At 35.5% G+C, this 19,656-nt stretch overlaps 2 protein-coding genes across 6 annotated transcripts; both read right to left on the reverse strand.

The window, feature by feature from the left end:
- Positions 1 to 2,558: 2,558 nt before the first annotated feature.
- Positions 2,559 to 10,306, reverse strand: LOC140989211 (nuclear pore complex protein NUP1). 2 transcript variants are annotated; one of them, XM_073458352.1, is made up of 9 exons: positions 9,941 to 10,306; positions 8,746 to 8,792; positions 7,882 to 7,976; positions 7,207 to 7,405; positions 6,755 to 7,057; positions 6,579 to 6,677; positions 5,773 to 6,483; positions 5,053 to 5,489; positions 2,559 to 4,667 (listed from the first exon to the last, which is right to left on the reverse strand). In XM_073458352.1, the coding sequence occupies exons 1-9, from the start codon at positions 10,212 to 10,214 to the stop codon at positions 2,957 to 2,959; spliced, it is 3,876 nt and encodes a 1,291-aa protein (XP_073314453.1). In that variant the 5' UTR covers positions 10,215 to 10,306; the 3' UTR covers positions 2,559 to 2,956. The 2 variants fall into 2 exon arrangements, with proteins under 2 accessions (XP_073314453.1, XP_073314452.1); XM_073458351.1 differs by having other exon boundaries at positions 7,882 to 7,991; positions 9,941 to 10,305.
- A 286-nt stretch (positions 10,307 to 10,592) lies between these two features.
- Positions 10,593 to 17,604, reverse strand: LOC140989288 (calcium-dependent protein kinase 1-like). 4 transcript variants are annotated; one of them, XM_073458462.1, is made up of 8 exons: positions 17,299 to 17,604; positions 16,131 to 17,018; positions 15,162 to 15,305; positions 14,884 to 15,036; positions 12,297 to 12,412; positions 12,044 to 12,211; positions 11,243 to 11,467; positions 10,593 to 11,125 (listed from the first exon to the last, which is right to left on the reverse strand). In XM_073458462.1, the coding sequence occupies exons 2-8, from the start codon at positions 16,912 to 16,914 to the stop codon at positions 10,994 to 10,996; spliced, it is 1,722 nt and encodes a 573-aa protein (XP_073314563.1). In that variant the 5' UTR covers positions 16,915 to 17,018; positions 17,299 to 17,604; the 3' UTR covers positions 10,593 to 10,993. The 4 variants fall into 4 exon arrangements, with proteins under 4 accessions (XP_073314563.1, XP_073314562.1, XP_073314561.1 ...); XM_073458461.1 differs by having other exon boundaries at positions 16,131 to 16,996; positions 17,161 to 17,604; XM_073458460.1 differs by having other exon boundaries at positions 17,161 to 17,604.
- Positions 17,605 to 19,656: the final 2,052 nt, after the last annotated feature.

Genomic DNA, 19,656 nt, shown 5'->3' on the forward strand with positions numbered 1-19,656 from the left:
CCCACCGTCGGGGCATAAGCGCTGGCTCATTATCAGACAATGACAGCTAGACCCGATTTTCTCTTTCAAAGAACTTCGTAGCTTTCACTCCTGCTCACTTGAGGAAACTGTATGAATTAGCTCAGTAGCTCTTTCTTACTGTTTCCCTATTCATTAACTCTAGCTACCTAGATATGCTCGATCAGTCAGGCTCCTCACCCGAGAAGCCTTCCTGCTCTCGTAGCTTCAGCTCTGTTAGGAAGTTTTTCTTATTCTTTTTCTGCAAATTTATCAGGCCTAACGGAAAATAAATAAAGGGAATGATGAATGATTTTTTTTCTTTTGTCTACTAAATTGTGGATCAGTCAACACTGAAAGATATTTAGAATTCTAATTTTACCAAACGATTATATACATTTTAAAATAATATTACGTTCACCACGAAAAAAAGAAAAAGAAAAAGTGTTATCCCTTTTCATTTTCAAATTAAAGCAATAAATGTGTGGTTGCTAAATCCTATATGGTTGCCAGCATAGGCATTTTGACTTGGTGAATGGACCAATCAATCTATCAAAATGATAAACTCGAGTCTGACTCACTTTTCTTTGCCACTAAGTAGTAGGGTTTCAATTTTGTATTTTTTTTAAAAAAATTCCTTTCTAGAACAAGTAGTAAAAAAATAAATAAAATTAAAATTTAATTAATCTTCAATTATATTCCCATGTCAATATAGGGATGACATTGAACTAAAAATCTATGCTCAAAATTATTTCAATGATTTGATATGCCTTTTAACCCAAATTTATGATTTCTCAAAAATAATTGTTTATGTTCCTATCATATAAGATAAAACACAACTATCAGTTTTAGTTCTTTCATTCGATGCTCTGAAATTCGTAAAAAATAATATTTTTGACGTAAAAAATAATATTTTTTATGAGTTGGTTCGGATGGCCTTCTCATATAATTGACATGTGAGATAGATATTTGATCCAAATCATAAAAAATATTATTTTTCACTGCGTATATACCATATTACCGGATACCTACTCTTATTTTAATTGGAGACCTATTATAAAGAATTTTTTAGTTCAAAAATTCTTTGTGTAGATGCTTAACAAATGCTGTGCGCTACTTCTTCATAAATAGTAATGTTTCTTATGGAGCTACTGTGTGCTCTTTCAGAAGCAACCACTCGCCTCTCAGAGTTTGATGTCTGCGTATGTATGGAGTCTGTAATGTGAAAACTGGTAGTATTATTGATGTAGATCGATGAAAACTCCTTCCCTGGTAGTATGATCTGAATAATTGGGTGATTTGAAAACCTGTGAGGTGCCTTCCCGTTTTAGAATTTTGTCACAATATGATTATTAACATCAGAGATAAAAAAAAAAAAAAAAAAAAAATNAAAAAGTGTATGGACATCCTAAACTTTGAAAGAATATATAGCTCACAAACTTCCAACTGTATTACCTTTTTCAGAAGTTGATCGAAATTAATGACAAGTACCAAGAGAAACTATCTTCACTTCGTGCACAACAAGCTAGTAGAAGAGAAGAGTTTCTTGGCAAGGAATTAGAGGAAATACTACGAGAATACCAACAAGCTGAGACTGCCATCCCTTTGATAACAAGTGTTCCAACTGACCCCCACAGACACGCTGGAACGTATCATAGTGCACATGCTGGTCATTTGGACTCTTACAGAGAGAGGGCATCATTTCCTAGGTGGAACCAAGGTGCTGAAGGAAGGGTACCATACCTTCGGGGACGAGACTATGACCAAACTGGTGCTCGGTACTAGTGGACTTGTCTTCAAAGGAAGCAAGACCCTGATTTCTCACAGATACGACCCCCACGTAGATCAGACATTGTGTCTTAAATTGTTGGCAGTTCGAGAATAGCAAATTCTTATATGTTGCTTCTTGAAATATTTTTGATCCGGTATTGCAAGTCATCAACTACGTCATGTTAAGGTTCATGGTCAGAGGAAAATGTTTACAGGTTACTTTATGATATGTAAGACGTTTATTTTGAAAACAAATGGTTAGAGATGATGACTGCTACTAACTTGGTTCTCTCATTAAGTTCCCATGTATATCACGCGACAGCAAATTTGAAACGACGAGACGGTACAGGAAAATGAAGTGTTGATGAATTTCTCATACGCTCTTAAATATTGAATCAAGCACACTTTAAATAACAATGACATTAAAAACCCATGATTTTTTTACCAACTCTGAATTAATGGTAAAAGAACACAAGAAACGCCACATACGCCATGCTCTTCAATACATGTTTTAAAGGAGCATTAACCTACAGGTTCGGTTAGCACCATAACGACCAAAAAGGAAAAGAAAAGAATATTACGCCACCGTTAAATACAACCACTCTGATCGCATAAAAATGCTTAACAATCCTTGGAATTAGAGCAACATTAGATATTTTACTTTTACAAAATTTAGATTTTCCTTCATTTTTTCATTTGATCACCCTTGACTGAGTCGTACAGCATAAACGGTCAAATGATCTTGTACAGCTTAGGAAACAGTAAAACTGAAAACAGGAGACTACACAGTATGATCCAGAAATAAGCAGACATATTTTTCAAACAACACTTGCAAGCAATTCTTTTATGTTACACAAGACAATACATAATATCAATGGTCAATTTACACAATTCCATGCCATGAAATTTGAAGTATTACTACTTTACTGATACAATGCAATATTCTTGATATCAACGGAGAAACATTCTAAATTGCAACAATTTTTTTGCCAACCAAAATTTTGCTAAATTGGGAAATAATTTTTTAAAAAAAGCAGCACATGTAATGATAACCTAACTTCCAAAGCCAAGGCGGTGGACCTCACCGATATTGAGACTTCCAAACACCAGCTGTTAACATCCGCCAACAAATCTGCTCAATAGTGATGGATTTCTTTTAAAAAAAATACAAGTACACCATTTGAAGGCTTCACTTCTTCCGGTTCTTATTTCTATTTACTTTGACAAACTTTCGATTCGATTTGTCAGCACCACCACTCCCCAATGAGAAACTACCACCATTATTGAATTCTAGGCTACCTGAAGCCTGAAAGGGCGATGGATTTAGTGGAGCAATTTGATTTTGTTGGCCGCTAAATTGGAAAGGATTTGACAAGGGTGGAGCTGCTGATCCAAACATAAAGCCAGCAGGGGAAGGAGAAATGGTTGGCTGACCAAATATAGGAATAGAAGGTGCAGAGGATTGCACCGGATCCTCAGCCATGCTGTCTTCAGCATTCATTTGGTCACCGCTACTTGGAGACACTGTAAAACTAGGTGGTCTATTACCAAATATTGGCTGGTTAAGGGAAACAGAGGGTAAAGAAAATGCGGGAGAAGATGTCGAAAATGGAAAATTTGGGCTGGATGAGGGACCAGACTGTGAACTAAAAACTGTGGATGTAGCATTTGCAGGAGCAGTGGTAGAAGCCAACGTCCCAAATGAAAAAACACTGGATGGAGAGGAAGTAGTAAATGTTGAACTAAAGGCCAAAGTCTTCGGACTTTCCCAAGTAGAGCCAAATATGTTTAAAGCTGCTGGTGTGGAAGCTGAAGAGCTAGCACCAAAATTAAATATACCAGATGTACCAATGCTCGAAGAGCTAGCATTGTTAGTTACTGAAGTTGCCACGGAATTACCACCATAACTGACTACTGGGGGAGTGACACCATTTGTCGATCCAACTGCACTGACTGGATCAGTGGAGGAACTTAAACCTAAACCAAAACCAAATATGCCAGGGGTAGCAGGGGCGTTCAAGCTGACTACACTGTCACCTGATAAAGTGGAGCTTGCACCAAATTTGCCAACACTCGATGTTGGTCCACTACCAGATTTAACCATGCTAGTCTCTGATGAGGAAGCTGAAGTACTAAAGCCCAAACTTTGGTTTTGATTAAACTGGGGATGGGACAGGGAAGTGGTCAAAGACATGCTGCCACTCATGTTAAGGGAAGGTAATGACCCAGACGCACTGATTGGAATGGATGTACTCTGCGAGACTAGTCCAAAATCAGACACTGAAGATTTATTGGCAGTTGCAGGAAGAAAACCTTGAAAATTATTTGCAGATGAATTACTAGGGCCACTTCCAGAGTTTGTAGCCACAAATGGTGTAACAGCTGAATGTATTGCACTAGAACTGCCAGTATTGGGTTCTTTCTCAGCTTTGTTCTTTAGCTCAGACACTTCTGAGATAGTAGTAGTTGATGGTGCAAGTAATGCACTGGATGGATCCACAGAGGCACCAAAATTGAAAACAGATACAGCTGCATTTGACCTAAAACTACTGTCATTGGAAGTGGAAGTGTTGCTATTGCCGAAGCCAGTAAAGCCAAAGCTTGCAATGCTGGTCGAAGAGGTAGGGTTGGTGCTGGTCCCAATCCAGCTAAAGCTTGCCACGCTGGTTGAAGAGGTTAAAGGACCAGAGATAGCTGTCGATATCTGATTTGCATCATGAGAAGTTGTGGTAAACGACACTGCAGGAGCCCTCGAAATAAGGGGCCCATTTGATACAAATGGCACAGTATGAGCCTTTCCATTTGCATCTCTTGTCTTTAAAGGATCAAGGGATACACCTTGATCAGACTCGGGTGTTTCCCTCTTAGAGCCATCAGCAGTAGAAACAGCATCCAATAAGCTGCACATGAAGTCAGCATACTTCAAAACAAAGATAAAATGGGAATAACACTGGTTAAAGTGGAAGCTGGAGAACAATTTTCCAGTTTCGACAATGACAGCTTTTGCCAAGAATTGTTAATGCCACGTGAGTCCTAATATACCTAAGGTGGCGCAACACAGTTCATTCACCAAGTCTAGAAGCATCAACATCATCACACAACTTGTGAGTAAAAAAAAAACATCACACAACTAAAAATAACACAAGGTTAATAGTAAAAATTGAGGCACATTCAACTTCCTTTCTAAAAAATCCGCGAGGCAGGGAAACAGCGAAATAACAAGCAATTGAACTTGGAACTGAAAACCAGTTCCCAGCCAGATAAGTATTGGCGGTCACTACTAACCTGATAGAGTTCTCAGACTTAGATTCTGGTTTCACATTGACTGATACTGAAGGCAACGGAGGAGTATTATCAACAGCTTGAGAGCCCAATCTGAACCAGGGAACTGAATCAGTAGTTTCATTTGCTTTTTCAAACGAAACCGACTGAGAAAGAACATCTGATTGGATTGCTACATTTTCTCTCTCAGAAAAAGAGAGAGAAATGCCATCATTTCCTGTTTCAATCATGGGAGCTCTAGGATTACTGCTTTCAGTTGTTTTGCTTAATACAACAGGTAACTTCGCTTCTGGTTGACTAGTAGTTTTCAAATGTTCGTGTTCTTCATTATCAGAGCGTTTGTTTCCGAGAGTATGTGCATTAGGCGGTCCTCTCCCTTCTGCTAAAGGTCTAGTTGCAAGCCCGTAAGAATGTTCATCATCATCCAGCTCCAAGAAATCCTACAAACACAGCCATAAATTATAAGTCCATATTTGGATAAAAGAATATCAAATTTAATTGAAAACTGTTTTTGTTTCAGCCATCGGAACAAGATAGATATAAATCAAGGCAGTCAAAGATGCACAATTCAGCATCCAGCCATAAAGCTCAAAAGCACAAACATAAACTAAAATTGCACCGTAAAAATAATATCAAAGAGTAATAGCAAGCAATTCAAATGAAAATAAAGAGAAACATGAAGAAAAAAATCATTCCTCACAAGTTAAAGGAGACAACACCTACCTCTTGCACACTCATCCTAAATGCTCTCTTAGTTTGAGGACGTTCAGCTACACTATTTTTTACTGCTGAATCAGCAGTTATACTGGGGCCAGGAATCGAAGAGGACTCAAGAAATTCATTCTTCACTGCAGGATTCAACATGGCAGAGACTATTACAGTTTCTTTATCACCATTTTCAACCTTTCCAGTCCTTTCAAAAGTAGAATCTCGGTCATGAGATAAAGCGACATCAGACCTATCCTCCAACTTTTGATCATCTTGAACAACCAGCAGCAACTTCGAAGAATCCACATCCTCCATGCTCCTGAGAGCTTGTCCACGAAGCATACTGGGTGTCAATCTAAAAGTGGATTTCTCTCGCACAGTAGCCAGCTTGGATTCAGATGACTTTTCCTTTGGAGTCAACTTTTCAAGATGCTGCAAAATTCTTGAAGCAACCTCAGTAGATTTGGAAGAGACACAAGCATAACTGGCACTTGGAATGCTGTCATCCTCATGTTGCCCAGCAATTTTTGAGACCCTATTTTTCTGTTCAACAACTAAAGGAAGCTTTTGCTTTGAAGACACCAGTGCAAGATCAGAACCACTTTCCACTCCATGTGCAATCACAGGAATTTTAGAAGCTAATAGATAAGGTTTCTGCCTGAGTCTCCGCATGGGACCAACAGACCCAGGATCATCATCTAAGACCGAACTCCTGCGTTTCAAGGTCTGATACACAAATTGGTAACATACTAAATGAACAAAAATTAAAAGAAGAGAGAATCAAGCTCTAAAGTTCAAAATTTTGAAAATAATAGATCTACCATTGACTTGGCCTCAATTTTTTCATTTTGCTCGACTAGAGAAGAAGATGATGCTGGTATTGACAGTCCACTGTAGAAATTGTTGGTCGATCCGATTTCCTAAAATCAGCCGAAAGAGAAAAATCAACTCCAAAAATTACTTTTATTTTGCAGATGAAAATTGCAAGACGTGTAACCTTTTTAATGGAAATTGGATGAACTCTAGAATATGGGGTACGCGCCATGTTGTAAATCGCCGATCTGCCTCGAGATTTTGGAGTTATAAAACCATTTTTAGGATCACCATGGCCAACAGAAGTTGTCATATTCAATGACATGTTGGGAGATTTGGAAGCAAAAGGTACATTAGAAAGCAATCCTGCATCTTCTCTATGAACTTGATTGCGAGTCCCTAAGTTTGATGGGGATATTTTAGAAGGTCTACGGCCCATGTAAGCTTTTGCAAGTTCAGCTGGAGGCGCCATATCATCCTCAATGACCTGGAGGTATTTTTTTTCAGTTTGCTACCTAAAAACTTTGAAGATGCTACAGCATAGCTATAAACATAATCAAGAAACACAAGCACAAAAGACAGTATGCCGCGCGTGTTGGACAATGGAGTATGTGAGTGGTGTAGAATTTAACTTACTCTTGAATTTATAATAGGAGATGACATAACTCTAAGCGATCTATCCTCGTCCTGCATACATTCTTCCGACAGACTACTTGCAAATGGTTGATGCCTTTCCAAATCTGGTGCTCCTCCTTCACTTCTTTTAGGACCAACACTGGGTGATTCTACAGCAGCCCTTGATTGCAATAGTCCTGTCAGATGATCGATCTCAGACCTGCATAAGGAAAGCATATTCTTCTTAAAAATCAATTTTCAAAAAAAAAAACCGTGTAAAAAATATACTTAGGCACTGTATATAAAATATTATAACTCCTACAGTTGCATAGGCAGGACAATAACATTAAGTTGTCATATCACAAACAAAGTTAATTCTCAGGAACAACACATTGAAACAATTAGTTACAAAGAAGTGATATCAAATCCTGAACAGCGAAATTGCACATCATACATCTGTCGACATCCCAAATCAGCAACAGACACTTCAGTTTAAAACAGATAATTCCCACCTGGTCCTTGTTTGCGGCACCACATACAAGAAATTTTCAATAACTTGCTATAGGAACACAATCAATAATATTTACACAATCTCATCTACAAGATAAACGAATACAAAAGTAACATTTCCAACAAACAAAGACAGCTCGAAAAATAATTCAGCATGAATGACAATAAATTCTTTCAAGAATTTACCTGCTAAAAGTCTTCTGCTTCAGCAATTGCTCGAGCTCAGAGATTCCATCATCAGCTGAACTACACAACGGCAGGCTGCTAGTACCACCTCCGCACTTTAGCACATCGCACTAATTATTCAACAATTGAAACATAAAATGGGCAAAAAACTAAAGATTTGAGACAAATAGATAACCATAGATATAGGACAAATGGAATTAAATGTGGACGGAAAATGATAGGGGGGCTGAAAACAACTGAACATTTCAGTACCGGGGTTTAATAGGCTTGCCTTACAAACAAAGTACAACCTAAGAGACAACATGGATTGCTCTCATATACATTTTGTTCATAATAATTTCATTGAATATTACATTTTTTACATGAGTTAAATGATATTTCATCCATCTGAGTTCTCAGCAAGAGTCCAATTGAAAAGCACAAACATTGCTTCCTACAACCATATCGCCTCTCACTACATGGATCAGCTCAAACTCACCACGCACTCGACGGTTCAACAACATCGACAATTCTACTTCCTGTAATTGCTAATTTAGATACTTTATGGGATCCAGTTAAAAATAATGCACAATTATCATAAAATAACTCCCATATTTTTAGATGGACCCATCTTAAAACATCTCCTTTCATTCTAGCAGAATTTATCCAGCACTAGCAAAAAGGAATTAGTATAGAACAAACTAGCTAGAACAATTTTCTGTAAATCCATGCTCTACATGATTTTGACAATTCATAACAAGATCACTGCAACACCAAAATAAAATCTCCAGACTGCATTAGGAAACATAGATAACAATTTCTGAACAGTGATACAAACAAATGCCATTGAAAATAAAGCTTAAAACAAAGGAATGCATGACTTACATCAGAAACTGCCACCTGAAGCTCATCACTCAAAGGACAATTTACCTCTGTTCACATCAGAAGACATGTGTCATCAGTCAATTACTGCCTACATCATGTAAGACCTAGGAAGAACAGCAGATGACAAAAGTAGGAGTAAGGTAGAAAGAACAATTTAGCTTCTCTTTTATGATTTTGTGAGTTTGTATGGGAGGAAGTCTTATACTACATACTTTATGATACTTATGAATGAGTTTCGTTTTGTTATTTTAGGGGATAAAAATAGTAAGGCAGAGTTTGGATGCAGAAGTTGTTGCTTAAAAAAGCTATTAAATAAATCCAACTTTTTAAAGTTTTTATTAAAAAAACATTAGCGTTTTGTCATTTAGATAAATGTTGAAAAGTGCTTTTATTTTTATTTAAATAAGAGTAGATGCAAAGGCCCAAAAACTAGAAATTCTAGCTTCTAAAAAAAACTTTTTAAAACAGCTTTTGTGGAATATCATACCACATGGCAGTTGTGGAGTATCACTTTTTTCAGGACGACCTCCATACATGAAATATATCACAACCATGTCATCCACATGGCAGTTGTGGAATATCATGCCAATTGACATTGATTGAATTCTGTGCATGTTCAAAAATTAGAGTATATGCCAGCAGAGCGTAGGCAGTGGCATACCCTGATATTCCACAACTGGGGGAAAACAGATCTCCTTAGAAAGTTCCAATACAATCAATTTCAATATGGCTTCTGAAACAAACAAGTATAGCAATTGAAAGTCGATCTCGGCGACTTTCTAGATTTTACCCGTAAAACTACCGACAGAAGTGAGGGATTAAAAAACAAATAACCTCGGGAAGGTCAAGTAAACTCATTTGAGATGGATAAAATAATCACAAATCGAAAAAGAAGTCTTCTGTATAACACATCTAAATCCTACAAAACAGTTGAAATATTGACGATGATTAAAACTTTAGGAATATCCTCAAGCCAAGACCATATTTTTCAACGAGATAAAGCCTATTCACCACTCGACCAGACAAAGGAGATTTAAGTTTCCCAATTATATAATTAAAAGATACGATGAACACATAACACAAAAGTAGTCGGACAATCCTAAATTAAATCTCAAAACCAAGTAACCTTAGCCAATCACACGACAGCATGAAAAAAAAACTTGAAAGAAGAAAACGAAAAAATCAACTCAGCTACCTTGTGCCTGCGGAGGCGGCGGAGGTAGGCGTTTGCGAAAAACCGAGGAGAAGAAGCTGCGGGCCCCATATGATAAAAGCTTGGAGGCAGGATCCACCACGAGCTTCGCGAACAAGCCAGGGTTTTTACTGCTACCATTGTAAGAATTGCTGATTCGCGCAGTGAGGGGACGATCGTAAGGCGTCGTAGGGAGTTGCGCTCTACGGAAGGGCTTCTTTCGGAACTTACCTCCGGCTCCAACGCCGCCGTATGCGTCTTCACTCGACGTCGCCATTTAATAGTTCAAGTTCGGGAGAGTAGTAATTGAAGACGAGTGCGTAGAGAAGCGAGACAGGACCGGAGGCCCAATTTTAGGGTTTTTCTTTTGCTCATGAAAGCGATTGTTGTCTGCACAAATATTAATACCAATATTCTTTTTTATTTTCTTGCGCGATTGAGATAAATCACGTGAGTCAAGTTTCTTTTCTCTCCCCATAAAAGTTTACTGTAATTTTAAAAAATTATTGTATAAAATAAATAAATAATCTAATAATTAATTTGCCTAAATAATTTAAAATTTTCTAACCAATTTTCATTTTGATTTTTTTATGTTTGTTTTCTGATTCCTAGGGACTATAAAAAATTTAGATTAAAATTAATTAAGATAATTAAATATAAATTTTTATATATTAATACAAATATTTCAAGTATTTGACATTTCAACGCTCATGATGCATGCATACACAAGCACAAAGTCCATTCCACTAAACCAACTAGATTCAAAAACAGACGCTGGGAATTTTTAACTGTGAACAAAATCCATATTTGAACCAACCAAAGGTTCAAATCTAGGACAATAATTAAAGGGATTTTCTTTCCGTCTTCAATGATGTGTTCTTGATGCAAACAGAAAACAGTCAAAAACCGAATCCAGATTCGTCCCGGAGAAAACCTGAGCAAGGCTGATTCACAATCAGGACTTGGGACCGACTATATACAGCTATAACATCACAGCCATTTCATCTGAAAGTGATCGAAAATGAACGAGAAAAAAATGGAGTGGTGTTTTGAAGGCTATGTGAGTTTCAAGGCATCCCTAAAGTTTATGCTGAAACTTTTCTCCAAGCTTCGTTTACCACCTCCACCAGCAACCGTGTTGCCCTTTTGCATCATGGTAACAAACTCGTTGTAATCAATACGTCCATCCTGAAAAAGAGTTGAAGAAGCCAAGTTGCAGGTTAACTTTAGTTGAAAAATGCAACACACAACTCCCACGAGATGCATATAAGTTTAAATAGCACTCTAAAAAAAGTATGAACTAACATTGTCCTGGTCAACTTCTCGGATCATCTCTTCCAGGCGGGAATCATCGAAACCATACTCCTGACACACGTGTTGAAGCTCATCTGGGGTGATATAGCCACTTCCATCTTTATCAAAGTATGAGAAAGCAGCAAACAGGTGATCCTCTCTCTCGATTTTGTTGAGATGCAATGTTGCAGCTACAAACTCTCCATAATCGATTGTTCCACTGTTATCAACATCAGCCTGCAGTACGAGAAAGTGGGACAGATTACACACACAATGGAAACAAATATTTGAATTATGACAATGAGGTCGATGTATTTATGACATACACAAGGAAAATTTTCAAATAATAATATTAAATCAGTTGGATGGGAGATGCAACAGACCGCTGACGAAAGCCAACGGCGTAGGTGGGTGGGGCTTCAAGTCTATTTTAGCCCAGCCCAGTGGTTACGAAAATAGCTTTGCTTGGTTATAAATCGATCCAGCTATTAACAAACAAAACCAAATTGACAACCAGGTTGAACCAGTAAAAGTTCAAATGGGACAGTTTTTATAGATGGAAGCAGGCAGTTATTTATTTTGGTTCGCACAACTAATACTCCCAACAGTTATCACACAAAGCTCATATTAAACCACTCAGTAGATGTTAAGAATACAGAATTTTGATCAAAAGAAAATATATTATCTTGTTGAAGTCATTCCCTTTTTAGTTAATTTCAGTTCAAGTCTCAAACGTGAGAGATCGTCAATGTATTAGAACATATTATTCTGAAGAAACAAAAATCATAGAAAGCTTTCTGGTTTAATACTTACTGCTTGCATTAAATCATAAATCTCAGATTCATTTAGATTGGCACCAGCTCTCTTAAGTCCAGCTTCGAGCTCTTCAAAAGTGATTTGCCCACTATTATCTGCATCTATCATTTTGAACATTTGTTTAAGACCGGCGATTTCTTCTTCAGATAATGATTCCGCAATGACCTGAAAGATAAAATCCCTCCTCGATATATATAGCACCATCAGATGGCATATTTCACTATATTTGCACGTTGATAGTAAAACTTACTCTAAGAGCCATTTTCTTTAGTCTGTTCATCGCCGAAAATTGTTTCAGGCGGCTTAAAACTGCAGAGTCTAGAGGTCTATCTGGTGCCACGCCATCAACTTGAACCCAAGGGTGACCTAAAATAATTCAACAGACACACAGTCAATTCAAATTGATTTCACACTGAGAGATACCGAATCTTTTAGATTGCATAAAATAGCAAATGATAATTGTCTATCCAATATTTAAAAAGATCTGAATTTATTTTCATAAAAAATTTTGGGCATATTAAGATCTTAAATAGGAGAGTAGATTACTGTCGTGAGGAATTTATTGCTTTGATTGAAAAGCAAATGGCTCTGCCTGCTTTGACTAATCTATAGTAACAAGGTTCACAGCCCCGTTCATTGGATCATTGGCTTTTTTATTCTAGAAATCATATCATGATATTCTGACTGGTTAGATAATGTTTGCCAGGTATGTCCTGAAGTCATCGATACATTGTTCCAAAGTCCTGACTGATTAGAGAGAGTGTTTTCTGGTTATGTCCTTCTATACTGGTTCGCGTCCATCTCAGTGATCATGAGAATATTAAAGAACGATCTAAAGAGGAAATAACTTACAAAAATTAAAGCCAGTTGGGCTATATGATAGTTGCTCGTGGCTTAAAAGAGAGGTTATTGAGCCAAAAATTAGTAACAAATGTGAGTTTGAGTACTCAAATAAATTGCGAGGAAGATGTCTCTCATATAATTTCCTGTCTCAAGAAAGCATTTCAAAGGTTTCCATAACCAAAAGGATCCAACTACATCAGGACATAAACCGTTTAAAGCCAATAGACAGGGAATTGTATCATATGGCCAGAACTCAAGCGATTCAGGTAAAATTCTGGCAGGGACTTGGACAGTGTAAATATTCTAAATTACAAGGTTATCTCAAGAACGTAGGAGAGAACATTTCAGATATCTTTGAAATAATGTAGAAAATTTTCAGCTTACATGATGTTGATCACAACGGAAGGAGAATTAACTGTGTGTTTCTATCTTGTTACATGATAAATCATTTTGCACAAACTATATAAGAAGTAATGCAAGAGAAAGCACATTTAAAAAGGAAAAACACGAGTTAGGAAAGTAGATTAATTGCCAACTGATAAAAATATGACATCGACTTAAATAGGTAAGCTGACTCCATGATATGCTCTCAAGAATATAATTTATTTTTGGATTTATTTTGTCATTCTAAAACAGCTATACCTGAAAATCATGAATTTGGATCAAAATCATGCATTTTACGAATTCATTCAATTATGCCAAAGGCCTAATTATTAAACTCTGAATTTCCATTATAAAACTATTGTCCTTGGGAAATCTAAACCCAGAGATTTTGGTGGCATTCCTCTTCCTTAATCTTTCAACAATTCGCTATACCTACTAGTTCATGTCCTAAAACGAACAACCAAAGGAACTTGATACTTTAAATTATCTTCTATGGCTCCCATTTAGTATTCTTTATTTGATTCTCGATTTCTTCACATTGTTGATAGATTTTTCAAAAAAATTGAGATGCCACATGTGTAGCCATAAAAACTCGTGCTAGGACCTTAATTGCCAACAAGAGTATTAGTTGACTCAGATCTATTGGCGATTTGTCCTTTCAGACGACTGGCATGAGTGGAGAAACTCAACAGATTTATGGAGCCAATATTTTAAGCAAATCACATAAACTTCAATCTTTTGTTTGATCAACCCCTCCTCACACTCAATTGGGCCCCCCTAATTTCATAGACCAGATTGGGTCGAATATGGATAAGATCAATTCATCCATTGTCCAAGATTTTGATGGACTTGAACAATTTCGTTCCTTATTGGAATTGTCCACTTAAGGTCCCAAAAGTGGAATCTTAGGAAAGCAATTAGACAGCAAAGATGGCTACCAATTCTTTTTTGATAACTAATGATATTACATGTTTAAATAATTGAAAAATAAATACAATATGTAAAAAGACCAAGGATTTTTTTACATGGAGAAGCCCCTTCGAGAAGCTTATTTTCCATGGAAGCAACACTTCAAATCTTCATTGTACATGGAAAAATAAATAACTTACAAATAAGTGTAATACGAGCATGCTTTAACATACATCTGTTATGACGTACCGAAAGTTGACCTCTTGAAAGGAAATTAAGAGGTATTGATAGATTTTGCGTAAAAAATGACAATGTATGAAATGGAATTATTGGGATAAAACTTAGATATTGCCAGATCAAAGCATTTCCTTAATGGTTGCAGATTGGACAGGTTCAAAATCCTTAGTACGCCAAATCCTAAACAGTTCCCAATTCCAAATCATAAACTCAAATTAATCCCTTGTGTTGGCGTTAGATGCAATAGGTTGGCAGCTGGATCCACATTTGCATCCAGATATTTATGAACAAATTACAATATAATCAAAACAAAAAATTCTCCTAAAAAAAGTAAGAATAATTAAACTATTAAGATTTTTTTTAATGAAAAATTCCCGAATCAGAAAAAAATTTAGATGAACATGAATGATCTCCAAATGTCTTAATCTAAACAATTTAGAAAAAATTCCATAAGAAATACTCACAAAGGACTTCATGAGCATTTAATCGTTGTCTAGGGTCTCGAACAAGCATTTTCCTTACTAAGTCTTTTGCACTTTCTGAGATACTTGGCCAGGGGTCTGATGAGAAGTCAAGTTCGCCATCCAGGACTTGTTCAAATATTCCTTGCTCGGATTCTGAAGTCCAGGAATTTGATGATTAAAAAAGTGAAAGATCATGAAAGGATAACTCTTCTTTGTGTGGTTTTGGTTGGATGAAATATATGGCTATATTTAAACAAATGAATACAAATAATCCTCACCAGCCCAGAAAGGAGGAACTCCACTGAGTAAAATGTAAACAATTACTCCAGCACTCCAGACATCAGCTTCTGGACCATATCGCTTCTTAAGAACTTCAGGTGCAACATAATATGGGCTGCCTACCACGTCAGCAAACTTTTCTCCTGAGAAAAGTAAAATATAGCTTTTAAATGACCAAAAAGACATAGATAGCATGCCTATCTTTAAACAAGTAAAAATACTAAAAATTACATCAACAACCTGATATTCGACCTAATTATAAATCCGAAGACTGCCATGTCCTTGGTGACTAAAAAACGTTTCTAGTAAATTTAAGAGGATCCATATAATTATGTCCAGCCTCAAGAAACGCCATCATAAGCAATATAAGTCCCTTAAGTAGTGACTGGGAGAGGAAAGGTAAGCACCCACATTTTATACAAAACAAAAAATTTCTTTTGCCCTTCAAATTAGTATCACTCTGTGTTCAAGAAGTCAAAGAATGTGCCTAAATTTATACTATCAGTTTGCTCAATAGTTGTAATTAATCTGAAACAACGAATTCACAATTATAGCAACCTATCACGTAGTTCTGGTGTTTAGGTATTAGCTATAAACTCAATGATTCAACTCTATTCAAGTAATTAAATACTATGAGCAAAAAAGTGATGGCTATTACCCGATATCCTCCTCCCAATACTTACTGGATAATACCACTATAAAGTCTATTAATAGAGAAACTTTAGCTCTAAATGACTAGTTGATAAATACACATAACTATCCCAACAAAGCATTTTAGTGCATCTCCAATCCAGGTCATGTTGGTTTTCTCGGCAAACTTTATTACAATACGGAGGTGGTTAGCATGCTCATTTCTAATCCAGAAAATGTAAAACCCAATCAAGAAAACAGCACGAGCTAACAAGAAACATGCATCTCTTCAACAGAAACTTCACTCTTAAAACACACGATAGAGTTGATTAGCATACCTGGCTTGAAGAATATCGACAACCCGAAATCAATTGTTTTGAGAAGTGATTCTTCCTTTTGATCAACAAAAAGAAAATTTTCCGGCTTAAGATCACGATGCATTACACCCAACGAATGACAAGCTTCTACCACTCCAACAATAGTCCTTGTAAGCTCGGCTGCCTTCCGTTCAGTATAATGCCCACGTTGTATTATCCTGTCAAAAAGCTCTCCACCCGCACATAACTCCATGACAACATGAACAGCGTTAATATCTTCATATGCCCCCTTAATGGATATAACGTTTGGGTGACCAGCCAAATGGTGCATTATTTGAATTTCCCTTCTGACATCCTCCACGTCATCATCAGTCAATAACTTCCTCTTTGCAATTGATTTGCATGCGTATTCCTTTCCTGTCGCCTTCTCGACACAGAGGAATGTTATTCCAAATTGCCCTTGTCCTAATTTCTTCCCGATACTAAAAAACTCCTTCAAATTCCCAGTTTTCCGTTGTAAAACCGAACTAGTCCGAAGTCCTGCACTAGTATTCCTCTTCATATGCTTCTTTGCCTTTGCTGGTTGCTCCTGTTTTGTTTCCGACTTTGGGATTGTCACATGTTCCGGTGGTGTGCTTTGAACTGGCATTGCTGATTCGTGCTCTTTTGGTGTCTCGTTTTTAACATTCTCTCCATTGACTGAAGATTCTGTACCATCTGGCATGCGAGATCGCCACACTGCAGCAGAAACCGATTGAAAGATAGCATTTTTTGATATGCTAGGTCCAACACAAGTATTCCCCATCTATCCCCAAACTAAAATAATTTCTTCTTCAAAATTCCACAATCTCAACCATCAATCTAACTCTGCCACCGGAAAGAAAGCCCTGGTGATGAGAGAAGATCTACCTTTTGATCCACATTCAAAGCATAAGTCAAAATTTTCCTTTTTCATTCAAATCCACGATAATAAATGCAGAAGCACATGCAACAACAGAACAATTGCGAGGAGAATATCAAAATCAAATATCGGGACATAATTTTAGCTTACTAGAGATTGCAAATCAGTTCATATAGGATAGACAACAAAATATCAACCACGAGTAAACATCAAAATCCAGGATTTCAACCATGAATACATAATTCAGGCACCAAGAAAATCATAAAACAAGATTGGGAAACTGTCAACCTTTTCGAATTCAAAGGGTCCAAACGAGTAATAAAGACAACAAAGAAATTGTGAGCAAAGAGCAAAGCCCATCAAGATAGCTGTGAGTAATCGTTCGTTTCTTTAGGACATGTTTTTCTTGGAAGAAATGGTACGGTTAAAGACTGAAATTGAAGCACATATGTGCAGGCTAGCCGCTAGAATATACTGGAGAAAGTTGAGATCTTGATAAGAAGAAGGTCAAAACCGATCCATCTCCTTGGTGGAATCTTATAAATAAAGTCTTTAATGTGTAGATATGATTGTGTGTGCGCATAATCATGAATCTAAGTGGACACGGGAGTTGCGGAGCTTTAGATGCATTCGGACAAGCTCTCACCAGAAACGCGCTTGGTCATTTTGATTTAATTAATAATGAGAGATTTACCTAAATAGACTTTACACAATTGCTATAATCAATTTTAGTCTTCAGTTAAATTAATTTACCAAAATAATCTTTTTATCATATCAAATTACAAAGATATCCTCTATCTTTTAAATCATATTCACTATCAATTTATTCATCTCAAACTCTTTATTTTATTATCTCATCAATTTCGTGCGTATAGAGGCGGCCGTGAAATACATCAATCCTATTTCTTTAAGCAAGTATGAATTTCTTTTTTTCCACTTAACTTTTACGTAAAAAAAATTGATTTTATATTGATAGTACTGTGTGAGTAGTTATATGTGTTATGACAAAATCAGTTTGTTACTAATTTTTTTATGTCAAATCATTAGAATATATTGCCTAGAACTGATTGCTGTAATTTTGATTTTAATTTTTTTAATATTTGACTTGATTATTTTCATGAGCAACAATCGTAATTAAAATATTATAACTTTGGTGTTTTCGTATGCACTAATTCAAACTAACCATTCATAATTTTATTAAAATATGTTTATTGATATAAGTAAGTAGTATTAAAAAATTAATATCTTATAAATTAAATAAAACAGAACAAATGTTAAATCAATTCTATAAAAAAAATAGATAATTAAATAAATGAATCAAGAAAATGGAACATGTGTGGTCATAAAAAAAGGGTATTTTAGGATTTTTAAATTATATAAGACATAATGCAAATTATGTAATAAAGAAGGTCATTTTTAAAATTATGACTTTGAAATAGACTAGAATAATCAATTTCCCATTAATAATTAATTGGAGCTATTCTTTTTTCGGTAAATTTAAAAAATCTACATATGTGAATGTTTCAATTAAAATTCAGTACCTAGCCATTATTTTCTAGAAATCAGTACCTGACAAATCTATACATTTAGTTTTAACTACCCACAAAACAAACTTTACATTTTTATCTTTTATTATTCAAATAAATATATTATTTTATCCATAAAATTATATCATTTTTCTCCATTTAAAATATAATTTTAACAAAATATTGTTTCTCAATTATCATGGAATAAAAGTAAATACTTATTTTGACATACAAAGTACCTATTATGAGGTTTCAGATACTTGATTTCGCTCTTTGAATAATCCAAATATATAAGAAAATACTATATTTTCGAGCATTCACCATAAATCCATTCATTGTTGGTCTTTTCATGAAAAATGCATTAGGATGACTTATTCATGTCATTTTATTTTTTTAAAAAAAAACATAGATCATCACCCATCATGAAATAAGATTAAATATTTATTTTGACCAAGAAAATACCTATTTTGGAGTTCCAAATGCTTGATTTTACTCTTTGAATACTACAAATGTGTAAGAAAATACTTGATCTTCGAGCTATCACAATAAATTCAATAATTGTTGGTATTTTCATTGAAAATGCATAAAGATGACTTATTCATGTCATCTAATTTTTTAAAAAACACAGTTTCTCACTCATTGTTGAATTAGAAAAATTACTTATTTTGATCGATAAAATACCTATTTTCGGGTTCTAAACATTTGATTTGGCTATTTGAATACTTCAAATGTGTAAGAAAATACTTAAGTTTCAAGTAATATTAAGTGACTTTTGATTGTGTCATTTGTGAAGTTAAAATGTGATACTTAAATTGGTACACAGAGTATCTAATTAGAGTATATAAATACATGATTTTACCCAGTAAATACTCATATCCAATTATTTGAGGATGTCAAAATATAATTTGAAGTTAATATTAAGTGACACCGATGATGATATTCGTGAAACAAAAATGTGATACCTAAATTAATACAAATAATACATAATTCGAGTTCACAAACACTTGATTTTACCTTTTAAATACTCAAATTCGATTGAGTATGTCAAAATATATAATTTGAAGATAATATTGAATATTTTTTGATGATGAGATTTGTGAATAAAAAACGTGCTACCTAA

The sequence above is a fragment of the Primulina huaijiensis genome, chromosome 12 (genome assembly GCF_012295235.1).
Source record: "Primulina huaijiensis isolate GDHJ02 chromosome 12, ASM1229523v2, whole genome shotgun sequence".
In the NCBI taxonomy this organism is placed as follows: domain Eukaryota; kingdom Viridiplantae; phylum Streptophyta; class Magnoliopsida; order Lamiales; family Gesneriaceae; genus Primulina; species Primulina huaijiensis.